General features: G+C 42.6%; 1 protein-coding gene across 2 annotated transcripts in view; it reads right to left on the bottom strand.

Annotated features, from left to right (window-relative positions):
- Positions 1–13,520, bottom strand: part of cyb5r4 (cytochrome b5 reductase 4) — a 28,038-nt gene continuing 14,518 nt past the window's right edge. The window contains exons 9-16 of one of the 2 annotated variants that reach the window (XM_020505971.2): positions 10,082–10,114; positions 9,792–9,914; positions 9,352–9,492; positions 8,284–8,439; positions 5,098–5,248; positions 2,792–2,878; positions 2,193–2,354; positions 1–1,738 (exon numbers count right to left, since the gene is read on the bottom strand). In XM_020505971.2, the coding sequence (XP_020361560.2) occupies positions 1,684–1,738; positions 2,193–2,354; positions 2,792–2,878; positions 5,098–5,248; positions 8,284–8,439; positions 9,352–9,492; positions 9,792–9,914; positions 10,082–10,114 (908 nt within the window). In that variant the 3' untranslated portion in view covers positions 1–1,683. Of the gene's footprint in view, positions 1,739–2,192; positions 2,425–2,791; positions 2,879–5,097; positions 5,249–8,283; positions 8,440–9,351; positions 9,493–9,791; positions 9,915–10,081; positions 10,115–13,520 lie in introns of both variants that reach the window. The other variant, XM_020505963.2, reaches the window with a different exon arrangement.

Genomic DNA, 13,520 nt, shown 5'->3' on the forward strand with positions numbered 1-13,520 from the left:
TGACCATGACATTATGTACTTTAATGTTATTAAAAAGTAAATGCCACACAAGGGTAAGGTTTTTAAATGGCACCTTCCATACGATCTAGAGAGTACAAATTAGAGAAAAAAACGGTGAAAAGTCCAAGATCACATACATTCATGAACATCTTTTCTAGATACCAATGTCCAATATAAAAGATTCTTCCTCCAAAACGACATTTCATGAAAATACAACTTCAATTTCATGGGACATTTTGTTCCATTTTGACCCAGATTGAGTCAGTAATGACGTCTGAAAGGATACATCTAAAGAGGCAGACGGACTGACTGCAGCTGGAAACGGCCAGATGAGAGCCCCTCTTATTAGGTTAATAGAGGAGCTACATCAGAGGGAGCACTCATAGCATAGAACAACTCTGCAGGATTGACATAGTTCGGTCTGGCAGTTTGATGTTCCACGAGGAGAAATCACGATAGTTGGGGCCTTAACAACCTCATGTATTTCACAAGAGTGAGAAAGAGTCAAGGACGCACGGTCAGGGTTCCCGGATGCAGTTTAGAATCATTTAACTGCTTCAAACATCAAGCACTTAATCAAATCACTGTGGGCTTGAGGTATTAATGAATTAAATACATGAATAAAATGATATTTTTATTATATTGAATACATTTACGTAGGTGTTTTATGTATTGTGTAATGTATTCCCATTGGTATTCATCACCTACTGTGTGTACTACAACATCAACCTGTGAGAGAGAGTGGGGAGAAAGAAAGATAAAAGAGAGAGATATAGATGGAGAAAGAGAGACTGTAAATGTACCGATACTGAAGACTGGTCTGCTTAACTATCAGTCTCTCTCAAACAGAACCACAGGCTGCAGAACATACCAGATATAGCAGCAGCACAGCCAAAACAACTATCTGAATAATAATAACTCCCTGTAGGAGGATGTCTCATATGCCAACAGCAGGTTGGAAATTCTCATTACTTCTTCAACAAAAGAAAGATGTAATGATCAGAACTAAAAATTAAACGCTCATAAAGTCCTGCTTTTTGGGGTGGGGGGGGGGGGGGGGGGAAGCGACAGCAAAAATAACATCACAATGTGTGGGACTGTGCAATAGATTGATATACAGTATGTAAGACATGGTAGTGACCTCTCATAAACAACCCCAGACCCCCCTCTCTTTCTCTCTCTCGCTCTCGTCAGAGCAGAGGAGTGCACAAGGACAGGACAGTTCAAAGAGTTCTGGTACAGAGAGAGACAGACAGTGAGCTGATGTTGTTGACCTGAGGGTTCAGTGCTGCTGGGTAATTGGCCATTCATCCTTTGTGTGTGATTCACCAGCAGTCACGTCCTTGGCGTCCAGAGAGAATGACTGTCCATCCGTGTTTCAAAGCACCAGAGAGAGTAAGACAGACAGAAATAGAGAGAGACAGAGCTGCTAACCCCAGAAGTCAGGTCCATCAGTTCAGTCTACAGTGCATAGAAAGACATTGTTCCAAAAAACACATTGGCCTGCAGCCCAATAACATCTCTTCTCTCCCACACTCTCTCACAAATTGTGTCTCCTTTCTCTCAAACACACACACTTCTCTCTCTCTCTCTCTCACTCACACACACACACACACACACACACACACGTTGTTCTCTCAATGTCCCATTGGCACCTCAGGCTGTAATTTCTGAGACTGACACTCAGCCCTGGAAAACATGAATCTCCTCTTCACTGAAACAATGCTGTCTCACCAACCTGAGAAAGAGAGGAGGGAGATTGATAGAGGAGGAAGGTAAGAAACAAGGAGAAGGTGAGAGGGGGAGTCAGACAAAGCCTAAATGTGGGAAAAGTTATCCAATGTTATACAAGTTAACTTCCTTGCACTACATAGCCTGAAATAGCTTGAATCTACTAAATTAACATTAACATAAAAACATACAGCATTGCTTCTATATTTAGAAATGTTTTTCTATGTTTTTATTTAACTGGGCAAGTCAGTTAAGAACAAATTCTTAATTTCAATGATGGCCTAGGAACAGTGAGTTAACTGCCTTGTTCAGGGGCAGAATGACAGATTTTTACCTTGTCAGCTCGGGGACTCGATCTTGCAATCTTTCGGTTACTAGTCCAACACTCTAACCACTAGGCTACCTGGCGCCCGGCTAAATGCCTAACTGGAGTGTGTAGAGGGGTGTGGAGTGTCACTCACCCCACAGTCAGCTCAGTGAAGGCTGAGGGACCACACACACACACAAAGACCTTTGACCCCTCAGGCCTAACCAGGAAGTCAGTCAGCATGGAGGCCTCAACCCGCCCCTTCCTGCCTGCCCACCCATCACACGGCTCTGACAGAATATACTCCACCTGGAACCTGGAACCATAGATTAGAGCAGAACAGAACCCATCACACAGCTCTGACAGAATATACTCCACCTGGAACCGTAACAAACGAATGCATCTTCTGCCTTACCAATTGACAGACGGATCATCAGAACACACTATACACTGAGTGAGCATAGAGATCAAGAGAGTGAACATTCTCTGTCTGCCTAGCAGCAAGACGACATGTCCAGTAACATGTATGTGTTAATGCTGCTTCACAGGTAATGGTTCACATGAGAATCTAGTCAATATGGTAATGATGGGGAGTGTTCACACACCATGAAGACATGCAATAATAGACATCTGAAGCGAGCAAGAACACACACACACACACGAGATTCACCACAGAGGGTCCGTCTTGCTGACATTAACGCAGCCAGCCTCATAATGACCACCCTCAATATGAATACACAGTAAAACACACACCTCTCATCTTCAGCTGCGAGGCCGTCAAGTTCAGAGTGCCACAGGATGTCTCTTTCCTGTTTGTTGAAGAACATCAGTTTGGTTTTCCTAGAACACACACAGATCTAACGCCGTCAGAACAACATTGTCCTTTACAATGTATTCACATCCTCAGAAAGAGAACAATGACAGCCTTGTCCTTTACAATGTATTCACATCCTCAGAAAGAGAACAATGACAGCCTTGTCCTTTACAATGTATTCACATCCTCAGAAAGAGAACAATGACAGCCTTGTCCTTTACAATGTATTCACATCCTCAGAAAGAGAACAATGACAGCCTTGTCCTTTACAATGTATTCACATCCTCAGAAAGAGAACAATGACAGCCTTGTCCTTTACAATGTATTCACATCCTCAGAAAGAGAACAATGACAGCCTTGTCCTTTACAATGTATTCACATCCTCAGAAAGAGAACAATGACAGCCTTGCAATAGCACAGCAGTCAGAGTACAGCCTCCTTCAGTTTCTATTCAGTCAAAATTAGAAAGGAAATACTCTGCATAACATATCTGAAAGAATGGGATCAACAATACAGCAATGTATTTGATTTGATAGGCAGAATATTTTCCATACTGCTTATACCTATCCAAGCCTTTCATACATTGGGGCAAAAAAGTATTTAGTCAGCCCCCAATTGTGCAAGTTCTCCCAATTAAAAAGATGAGAGAGGCCTGTAATTTTCAGCATATGTACACTTCAACTATGACAGACAAAATGAGAAAAAATAATCCAGGAAATCACATTGTAGGATTTTTTATGAATTTATTTGCAAATTATGGTGGAAAATAAGTATTTGGTCAATAACAAAAGTTTCTCAATACTTTGTTATATAACCTTTGTTGGCAATGACAGAGGTCAAACGTTTGCTGTAAGTCGTTCACAAGGTTTTCACACACTGTTGCTGGTATTTTGGCCCATTCCTCCATGCAGATCTCCTCTAGAGCAGTGATGTTTTGGGGCTGTTGCTGGGCAACATGGACTTTCAACTCCCTCCAAAGATTTTCTATGGGGTTGAGATCTGGAGACTGGCTAGGCCACTCCAGGACCTTGAAATGCTTCTTACGAAGCCAGTCCTTCGTTGCCCGGGCAGTGTGTTTGGGATCATTGTCATGCTGGAAGATCCAGCCACGTTTCATCTTCAATGCCCTTGGTGATGGAAGGTTTTCACTCAAAATCTCACGATACATGGCCCCATTCATTCTTTCCTTTACACGGATCAGTCGTCCTGGTCCCTTTGCAGAAAAACAGCCCCAAAGCAAGATGTTTCCACCCCCATGCTTCACAGTAGGTATGTTGTTCTTTGAATGCAACTCAGCATTCTTTGTCCTCCAAACACGACGAGTTGAGTTTTTACCAAAAAGTTATATTTTGGTTTCATCTGACCATATGACATTCTCCCAATCTTCTTCTGGATCATCCAAATGCTCTCTAGCAAACTTCAGACGTGCCTGGACATGTACTGGCTTAAGCAGGGGGACACGTCTGGCACTGCAGGATTTGAGTCCCTGGCGGCGTAGTGTGTTACTGATGGTAGGCTTTGTTACTTTGGTACCAGCTCTCTGCAGGTCATTCACTAGGTCCCCCCGTGTGGTTCTGGGATTTTTGCTCACCGCTCTTGTGATCATTTTGACCCCACGGGGTGAGATCTTGCGTGGAGCCCCAGATCGAGGGAGATTATCAGTGGTCTTGTATGTCTTCCATTTCCTAATAATTGCTCCCACAGTTGATTTCAAGCTGCTTACCTATTGCAGATTCAGTCTTCCCAGCCTGGTGCAGGTTTACAATTTTGTTTCTGGTGTCCTTTGACAGCTCTTTGGTCTTGGCCATAGTGGAGTTTGGAGTGTGACTGTTTGAGGTTGTGGACAGGTGTCTTTTATACTGATAACAAGTTCAAACAGGTGCCATTAATACAGGTAACGAGTGGAGGACAGAAGAGCCTCTTAAAGAAGAAGTTACAGGTCTGTGAGAGACAGAAATCTTGCTTGTTTGTAGGTGACCAAATACTTATTTTCCACCATATTTTGCAAATAAATTCATAAAAAAATCCTACAATGTGATTTTCTGGATTTTATTTTCTCATTTTCTCTGTCATAGTTGAAGTGTACCTATGATGAAAATTACAAAATTCTTTTTAAGTGGGAGAACTTGCACAATTTGTGGCTGACTAAATACTTTTTTGCCCCACTGTATCTACATGAAGTGCTTAGGGGGAAGGGGCTATACTAGGGTTTTTTTCTGGGTGGATCCATGACAGTGTATTTCACCTGAGTGAGCCCAGGTCCTGGAGAGCCAATCGGATCACCCGAGCCATCGGCGTGAACCCCGTGCCGGCTGCTAACAGGTAGAGGTGAGTGACCTCGCGCAGGAGGCGGAGACTGAATGGACCATCTGGGCTGCTGACAGACAGGTGGTCACCTAGGCAACCAGGGAAGAGGAGAGAAGGAAACCCATTAAGCTGATAAACCACACAAACACAAAAATAAGCAAAAACAGATAATACATAAATAAAAAAAGACTTCATTATTCAAGCTATCCTGATTTGTAAACAGAACATTTCCTACCATCAGCTATCCATTTCCTCTTTCATGACGTTTCTCTTTGTACTGTACAGCTAGTCTTCGTTGTAATGGAGAATGTTTTTCTTCTTTAACTGACTGACTGGGAAATAAACATCCTCCATCTGTCCCAATGTTGCAGCTGGGCCAGCATCGCCAGGCAACCACACACATCACTCAACACTAGCATATTATTCAGGTAATGGGGGCCAGATGAGGACATAGCCTGAAGCCCTGTCAGTGAGCATAGTTTACACAGAAAGATAAAGAAAGAAGCCTCTATATTTCCTGTCTACTTCTGTGCAGATCGACTGGTAGGACAATTACTTTTCCAGGAAGAAGGTGATTCCACTGTTAAGAGGACAAGACACAAGACAAAGGCCAGGGAATCTGATTCATTGTGGGTGGAAAGGAAAGGAGGGTTATATTCTGGCACCCTGACTATGTAGAAGGCTGGACTCTGAGAAGAGGGGTTGAGATGATAGATGGGATAAAACAACCTGTTTATGAGTTTTTAAATAGAAACTAATTACACCATCAATCCTGTTTGGGGGCTGAGCAATCTCCCCCTGTAATTGATTTATCTGAATAGTGCCTGCTACTGCTGATGTATGAATAAGAGAGGAGAGAGAGAGAGGCGAGAGAGAGCGAGAGAGGAGAGAGAAAAGAGAAAGGGAGGTGACAAAATTATACAGGATGAGAGAGAGATGAGGAAAAAAGATAGGGTCTAACTAGGGCTGTGACGATTATAGAATTTTAGGTAACGATTAATTGTCATGCAAATGACCACAGTTATTGTCATAATTGTATTTTCTGTTGAAAAATGTTTTGAACTTGTACCGTATCTTTGACAATGAGCTACGACTTACCTACTAAATACAACAGCATTGGTGACACCCCTATCTCAAAAACTAATGGTTTGGACCACTTGGATCTTTTGGAAATGAAGCTTCTCCTCCCGACCGTACCATTCTGCTCGTAAAACGACTACCAAATGTACCCACTTCATGTAAAAATGCTATTATCTACTTGAATATAAAAGTTGATAATTGTCCATAATTGTTGGTTACACGATTATAATCGATAATTGTGCTAGCCCTAACTACTTGTAACATCTGACATTTAATACTCAAAATACATAATGAGACTGGAATTGCAAAGTGCTACTATTAATCATAAGTATATCCCTAATCACAATGGTAAAACTATAGTCCTCCCTGTGAATGTTAAAGTCCTAATCATGTTATTACTAACGGTCCTGTAAATGCAGTACCCGATCATAATCACAATCAATGCTTGTGTACTGCATTTTAAAGAATAAATGTTGTTAAAGGTTTTTTTATTTGAATCGACACACAGGAGTCAAGAACTTCTGTCACCTAGTCTACTTGTGTACGCAGCAGAAAAACATGTAAATGAGTTTATGGTAAACAAAAGGTAATCTAATCAATCCTGGTTGGAAGAAAAATAACCTTCCCTCTGGTTTGTGACGTGCTATTTTTTCCATCATGTTGTTGCCTACCTTGCTCACTTATCTGAGATATTAATATTCCACAGGGTGGCTAAACCACCTACAGGCTGACATATGCTGCTGTACATCTCACAAGCAAGCAATGAAAAAAGAAAGTTACATCAACTGATTTTGTGTACCGCCTACGTCTACACATGGCAAGGTTGAAGTAGGAGAACGTTATAAAACAAACACACTTGACCTCTACATATGAATATTCCACTTACATATGAACACACAGCACACGAACACACACGTACATTTACACACACAAAACGCACACAACCTACTCACTAACAACCTTATATTTATTTACTTTACTCTTATTATCATCTATCCGAATGCCTAATCACTTTACTCTGCCTTCATGTATATATCAACCTCAAGTAGCTCGTACCTCTAAACATTGATGTGGTACTCCCTGTATATAGCTCCACATTGATGTGGTACTCCCTGTATATAGCTCCACATTGATGTGGTACTCCCTGTATATAGCTCCACATTGATGTGGTACTCCCTGTATATAGCTCCACATTGATGTGGTACTCCCTGTATATAGCTCCACATTGATGTGGTACTCCCTGTATATAGCTCCACATTGATGTGGTACTCCCTGTATATAGCTCCAAACATTGATGTGGTACTCCCTGTATATAGCTCCACATTGATGTGGTACTCCCTGTATATAGCTCCACATTGATGTGGTACTCCCTGTATATAGCTCCACATTGATGTGGTACTCCCTGTATATAGCTCCACATTGATGTGGTACTCCCTGTATATAGCTCCACATTGATGTGGTACTCCCTGTATATAGCTCCACATTGATGTGGTACTCCCTGTATATAGCTCCACATTGATGTGGTACTCTCTGTATATAGCTCCACATTGATGTGGTACTCCCTGTATATAGCTCCACATTGATGTGGTACTCCCTGTATATAGCTCCACATTGATGTGGTACTCCCTGTATATAGCTCCACATTGATGTGGTACTCCCTGTATATAGCTCCACATTGATGTGGTACTCCCTGTATATAGCTCCACATTGATGTGGTACTCCCTGTATATAGCTCCACATTGATGTGGTACTCCCTGTATATAGCTCCACATTGATGTGGTACTCCCTGTATATAGCTCCACATTGATGTGGTACTCCCTGTATATAGCTCCATTCTTGCGTATTTTATTTGAGTCCTCTTTTGATCGTTACTATTTAAAAACAATATCTATATATATAATAATAATTCAACTCTGCATCTTTGGAAATGATTCGGAATGTCAATGTAAAGTCTACACCAGTTGTTATTTATCACATACACCGAATACATCTGAACAACCCACTTAGCTGTTACAGTGAGGTTTACTGGGGGCCTCAGACTTACCGATGTTGAGGTTGTTTAGGTGTGGAGTCAACACTCCATCTGGGTAGACTTTGATCATGAGGAAGATGTCAGTGGCTGCAGTCCCCTGTGTGGAGTCCAGTGTAGCTGGTACCAGTGTTTCCTCGACTGGCGTGTAGGGCTTCACCACCTCACTGTCTACACATATTGCATTAACATTAGCAATTAATTTCATGGAATGCTATGGGATTAGCGGTAGCCAGATATGAAATGTGTATACAGTTGACTAACACTATAAGGCTTGTTTTTCTCTGGAGGCCAGGAAGGAGCTGGTACGATGTACATTACTGGCGGTTTTAGATTTTAGTGATGTTATATATATATGCAGGCCTCAACCACTACCCTGAGAGCAACTGATTCAGTGTAGCATGCGGCCCTCAGGTTCATTAATAATCAAAAACATTTAACACATCATTGTGATCTCTACAGCGCTGTTAGCTGGTCGTCATTGACATTGCGTAGGCTTAAACACTGGTATACACTGATTTATAAGGCCATATTGGGTAAAATGCCATTTTATCTCGGTTCTTTAAAAAAAAAATCTGATCAGTTATGGTCCCATTCTCATTTGCTTTTAACAGTACCAAGAATTAGAACAGGTCATGGTAGAAATAGTTTTAGTTACTCAGCTCTGTGGTCCTGGAATTCTCTCCTGAACATTTAACCATTTGATGATCTAGTCACGTTGGTGGAGTTTAAACACTTGGTCGATGTAAATATCATAGAAGCGTGTAATTGACTTTAGAACTGCTGGTTTTTTGTTGCGACATTTGTGTTTCTTTACATAATAGTTGTACTGTATATGTGTCTATAGTTTAGTTCAATGTTGTTTTGTCTGAAACGTTGTTCCCCCTGCTGCTGTTGGACCAGATCTCTCTTGAAAAATTGATTTTATCTCAATGAGAAAAACCTGTATAAATAAAGGTTAAATAAAAAAATTAAATGTAGCATAGCATAAGCACGAGCAATGGACCGCATGGGCTGCTTTGGGATTAGCGCTTGCCTAGATGTAGCGTTAGCATTAGCATGGATCTAAAGGCTAGGCCTTACCTTGGATGAGGGACTTGATGTAGATGTGTTTCCCAACCGGCACGTGCATGAGCGTCCCTAGAGGGAGCTGTAACCGGAACACCCAGGTGTCGTGTGTGACTGCTGTCTTAGAAACTAACATACACTCTCTGTAGAAGATGGCTAGAGAGAGAGAGAGAGTGAATAACTAACATGTGATTTTGGTTAATAGGGGAATGTAATAAAATCAATTCAGAAGATAAGACAAATGGATAAACATCTCTTTGGATGTGTCTGAAATGGCATTCTGGCTCTTTCCTGACTTCCTCTCTCCTTGCCTCCTCAAAACGCATTGGAGGTGAAAGTCCAAGGTCCATCCCTTCTTACATACTCCTCCAAAGCATTTTGAGAAGAAGGTGAGGAGTGAGGCTGTGAGGAATCAAGGAAAGACATATTGGAAAAGAGCCCCTATTCATTCATACCTCGATCTTTCTTCCTGAAAAGAGAATCATGGAATTCCAGTGGTTCACCAAGCTCCTCCCACTTTCCTTTGGCCGCTTTACGCATGCTGACCTGAATCTTCCCCACAGCACACGCTGTGTGGACTGTACCAGCATAGTGAGTGAGTGAGTGAGTGAGTGAGTGAGTGAGTGAGTGAGGAAGAGAAGGAGAAAGATGGGGAGGGAGGGATCGAGGGAGGGAGTTGGTAAACGTTAACAGTTAGTCCGCTTTAGCTTATGAAAAGACATCAGACCATAAATGTTCTCCTTACCAGCAACGCTTCCATCTACTTCTTGGGCTAGACCTGAAAAAGAGAGACTCCTAGTGAATTGTTTACCAGAAATGTATAGAAATCAAATTCATAACCCCATTTACAGAGATAGAGAAGGAAAGGGAGAGAGTAAGAGAGAGACAGATAGACAGAGGGGGATAGAGATAGACCGATAGGGGGTTTAGTGGAACTGGGCACAGTGTTTATTTCCTCTGGTTGACACAGTCAATATTTCCCTCCAACATTAATAAGCCAGTGATAAACACTGGAAACTAATTGTGTCAAGTCCTCTGGCAGGCTGAAACACAGATGGAGAAATCAGCTCTGAAAGCACTCAATAATATAATTACAGCCGATAATGGACTAGGTCTGTGATGGTCATGGAATTCTGGATGACGATAATTGGCCAGTCAAAATGACCATGGTCACAGTAACAACCGTTCGAATAGCAAACAATAAGAAGAAAAAACATTTTTTTGACACACATTTTCTCCTACTCATCTCCCCTCCTGACTGTACATGCTGTGTAGTGCTGGGGGGTCATTGCCTAGGCAACCGAAGACTCATTTGCTACAACACATTGTTTGTTTCAGCAAGGAGCAACAATGTTTCAACACGTTGTTAATAGTCCATGTTACACCAGAAATGGACTCAACCGCACAAATGTCCGATCTTCTTTCAGCTGTTCGTCAACACCACAACAACAAAAATGTAATAGAAATGGTACATATATTTCTTAAGGGGGTCTACATCTGTTGAAGGGTAAAGGTAATTGTGCCAGCCCTAACTAGGGTACAGGATAGATAGCATTGTGACAAATGTCACAACAAAAACTGTAAAAAAAAATATATATATATATTTGTTTAAACGATAAGAGAAAAGAAAAGAATAAAACTATTCACAACGCAGATATGGTGCTGCATATGGCCGCTAGGGGGCAATGCAGTTCAAACTAACGCAGTCATGGCAACCCATAACCTAAAAAATATCGACGAAACCATCGATGACTTCACCCCATTGTTTCCTATGAGAATGCTCAGTGGCGTATTTGAAGATCAGGAAGTGTATTTTCAGCAAATCACCATCTTGCTGGAGGTCTGACGAAGATGGCGGCTTGAACAGACGCTTTTTTACCGAGCTCCGTACCAAACTTCAGAAAGATTGTGAGAAAAAAAACAAGTTTACAGTCATTACTATTTTTATTTGTTTAAGATATTAAGAACCTTCCTGTTACTGTAATAATAATTGGATCATTTATTTTGCCATGTCCATGCAAAGTCGTGACCAAAAAAAGGAAGAAGTTACCCATTCTATTGCTAATCAACAAGAGAGAAACGTGCTTATAGACAACTGCCATAACTACGCTTGGCCTATGGAAAATATCATCCTTTCGAATGCTGTTGAAGATGACTAATTCCCCTCTTTACCGGTTACTCCGTAAAAACCTCCACCCTCCAAAAAACCCAACATGAACTCTGACATCGTGGCTACCCTCTCCTTACTCATCAACTCCAGGTCTGATGCCATTGAGAAAATGGTAGGCGCGAACACCAAGGCTTGAAAAAGACTGGAGTTTGAATGTGGTGACATCAAGGATGTGAAAACGAGAGTGGCAAAAGTTGAAAAAAGGTGGAAAAGAATAACAATGTCTACCATAGACGTCTCACTGATCTGGAACAATACACAAGATGGAACCTGAGGCTACGGCTTGCCAGAGGTGGAGAATGAAGATGGAACCTGAGACTATGGCTTGCCAGAGGTGGAGAATGAAGATGGATCCTGAGACTCTATGGCTTGCCAGAGGTGGAGAATGAAGATGGAACCTGAGACTCTATGGCTTGCCAGAGGTGGAGAATGAAGATGGAACCTGAGACTCTATGGCTTGCCAGAGGTGGAGAATGAAGATGGAAGCTAGACTCTATGGCTTGCCAGAGGTGGAGAATGAAGATGGAACCTGAGAGACTATGGCTTGCCAGAGGTGGAGAATGAAGATGGAACCTGAGACTCTATGGGCTTGCCAGAGGTGGAGAATGAAGATGGAACCTGAGAGACTATGGCTTGCCAGAGGTGGAGAATGAAGATGGAACCTGAGACTCTATGGGCTTGCCAGAGGTGGAGAATGAAGATGGAACCTGAGACTCTACGGCTTGCCAGAGGTGTAGAATGAAGATGGAACCTGAGAGACTATGGCTTGCCAGAGGTGGAGAATGAAGATGGAACCTGAGACTCTATGGGCTTGCCAGAGGTGGAGAATGAAGATGGAACCTGAGAGACTATGGCTTGCCAGAGGTGGAGAATGAAGATGGAACCTGAGACTCTATGGGCTTGCCAGAGGTGGAGAATGAAGATGGAACCTGAGACTCTATGGCTTGCCAGAGGTGGAGAATGAAGATGGAACCTGAGAGACTATGGCTTGCCAGAGGTGGAGAATGAAGATGGAACCTGAGACTCTATGGGCTTGCCAGAGGTGGAGAATGAAGATGGAACCTGAGACTCTACGGCTTGCCAGAGGTGGAGAATGAAGATGGAACCTGAGACTCTATGGCTTGCCAGAGGTGGAGAATGAAGATGGAACCTGAGACTATGGCTTGCCAGAGGTGGAGAATGAAGATGGAACCTGAGACTCTACGGCTTGCCAGAGGTGGAGAATGAAGATGGAACCTGAGACTCTATGGCTTGCCAGAGGTGGAGAATGAAGATGGAACCTGAGACTCTATGGCTTGCCAGAGGTGGAGAATGAAGATGGAACCTGAGACTATGGCTTGCCAGAGGTGGAGAATGAAGATGGAACCTGAGACTATGGCTTGCCAGAGGTGGAGAATGAAGATGGAACCTGAGACTCTATGGCTTGCCAGAGGTGGAGAATGAAGATGGAACCTGAGACTCTATTGGCTTGCCAGAGGTGGAGAATGAAGATGGAACCTGAGACTCTACGGCTTGCCAGAGGTGGAGAATGAAGATGGAACCTGAGACTCTACGGCTTGCCAGAGGTGGAGAACGAAGATGTGCGAGGAGAGGTTATCCGCATCTGCCAAGAAGTTTTGCCTGCAGAAAACAAAGTTGGTGATACCATTGACGTTGTGCATCGCCTCGGCAAGAAGCAACAGCAGAACGATTCAAGACCCAGGGGTATCATCATCCTCTTCACTGCCAGATTCTACAGGGATGCTGTCTGGAAAGCTGCTAGGAAGAACGGCTTCCTTCAGAGCCATGGTCTGCTTTTCGCCGAGCATCTCAGCCTGGAGGACATAGAAAGAAGGAACAAGTTGTGGCCAATGATCAAGATAGCACGAAATGAGGGAAAGGCTGCTTACTTCGTCGGAGGACGAGGCTTCATCAACGGTTCAGAAATCCATATTCCTCCCTAAAATCTCACCAGAAGGAACAGGTTGATGGTTTCAGCCATGGTATTCTCATTTTCCTTATATTGTTTACTTAA

The sequence above is a fragment of the Oncorhynchus kisutch genome, linkage group LG2, assembly GCF_002021735.2.
Source record: "Oncorhynchus kisutch isolate 150728-3 linkage group LG2, Okis_V2, whole genome shotgun sequence".
NCBI lineage: Eukaryota > Metazoa > Chordata > Actinopteri > Salmoniformes > Salmonidae > Oncorhynchus > Oncorhynchus kisutch.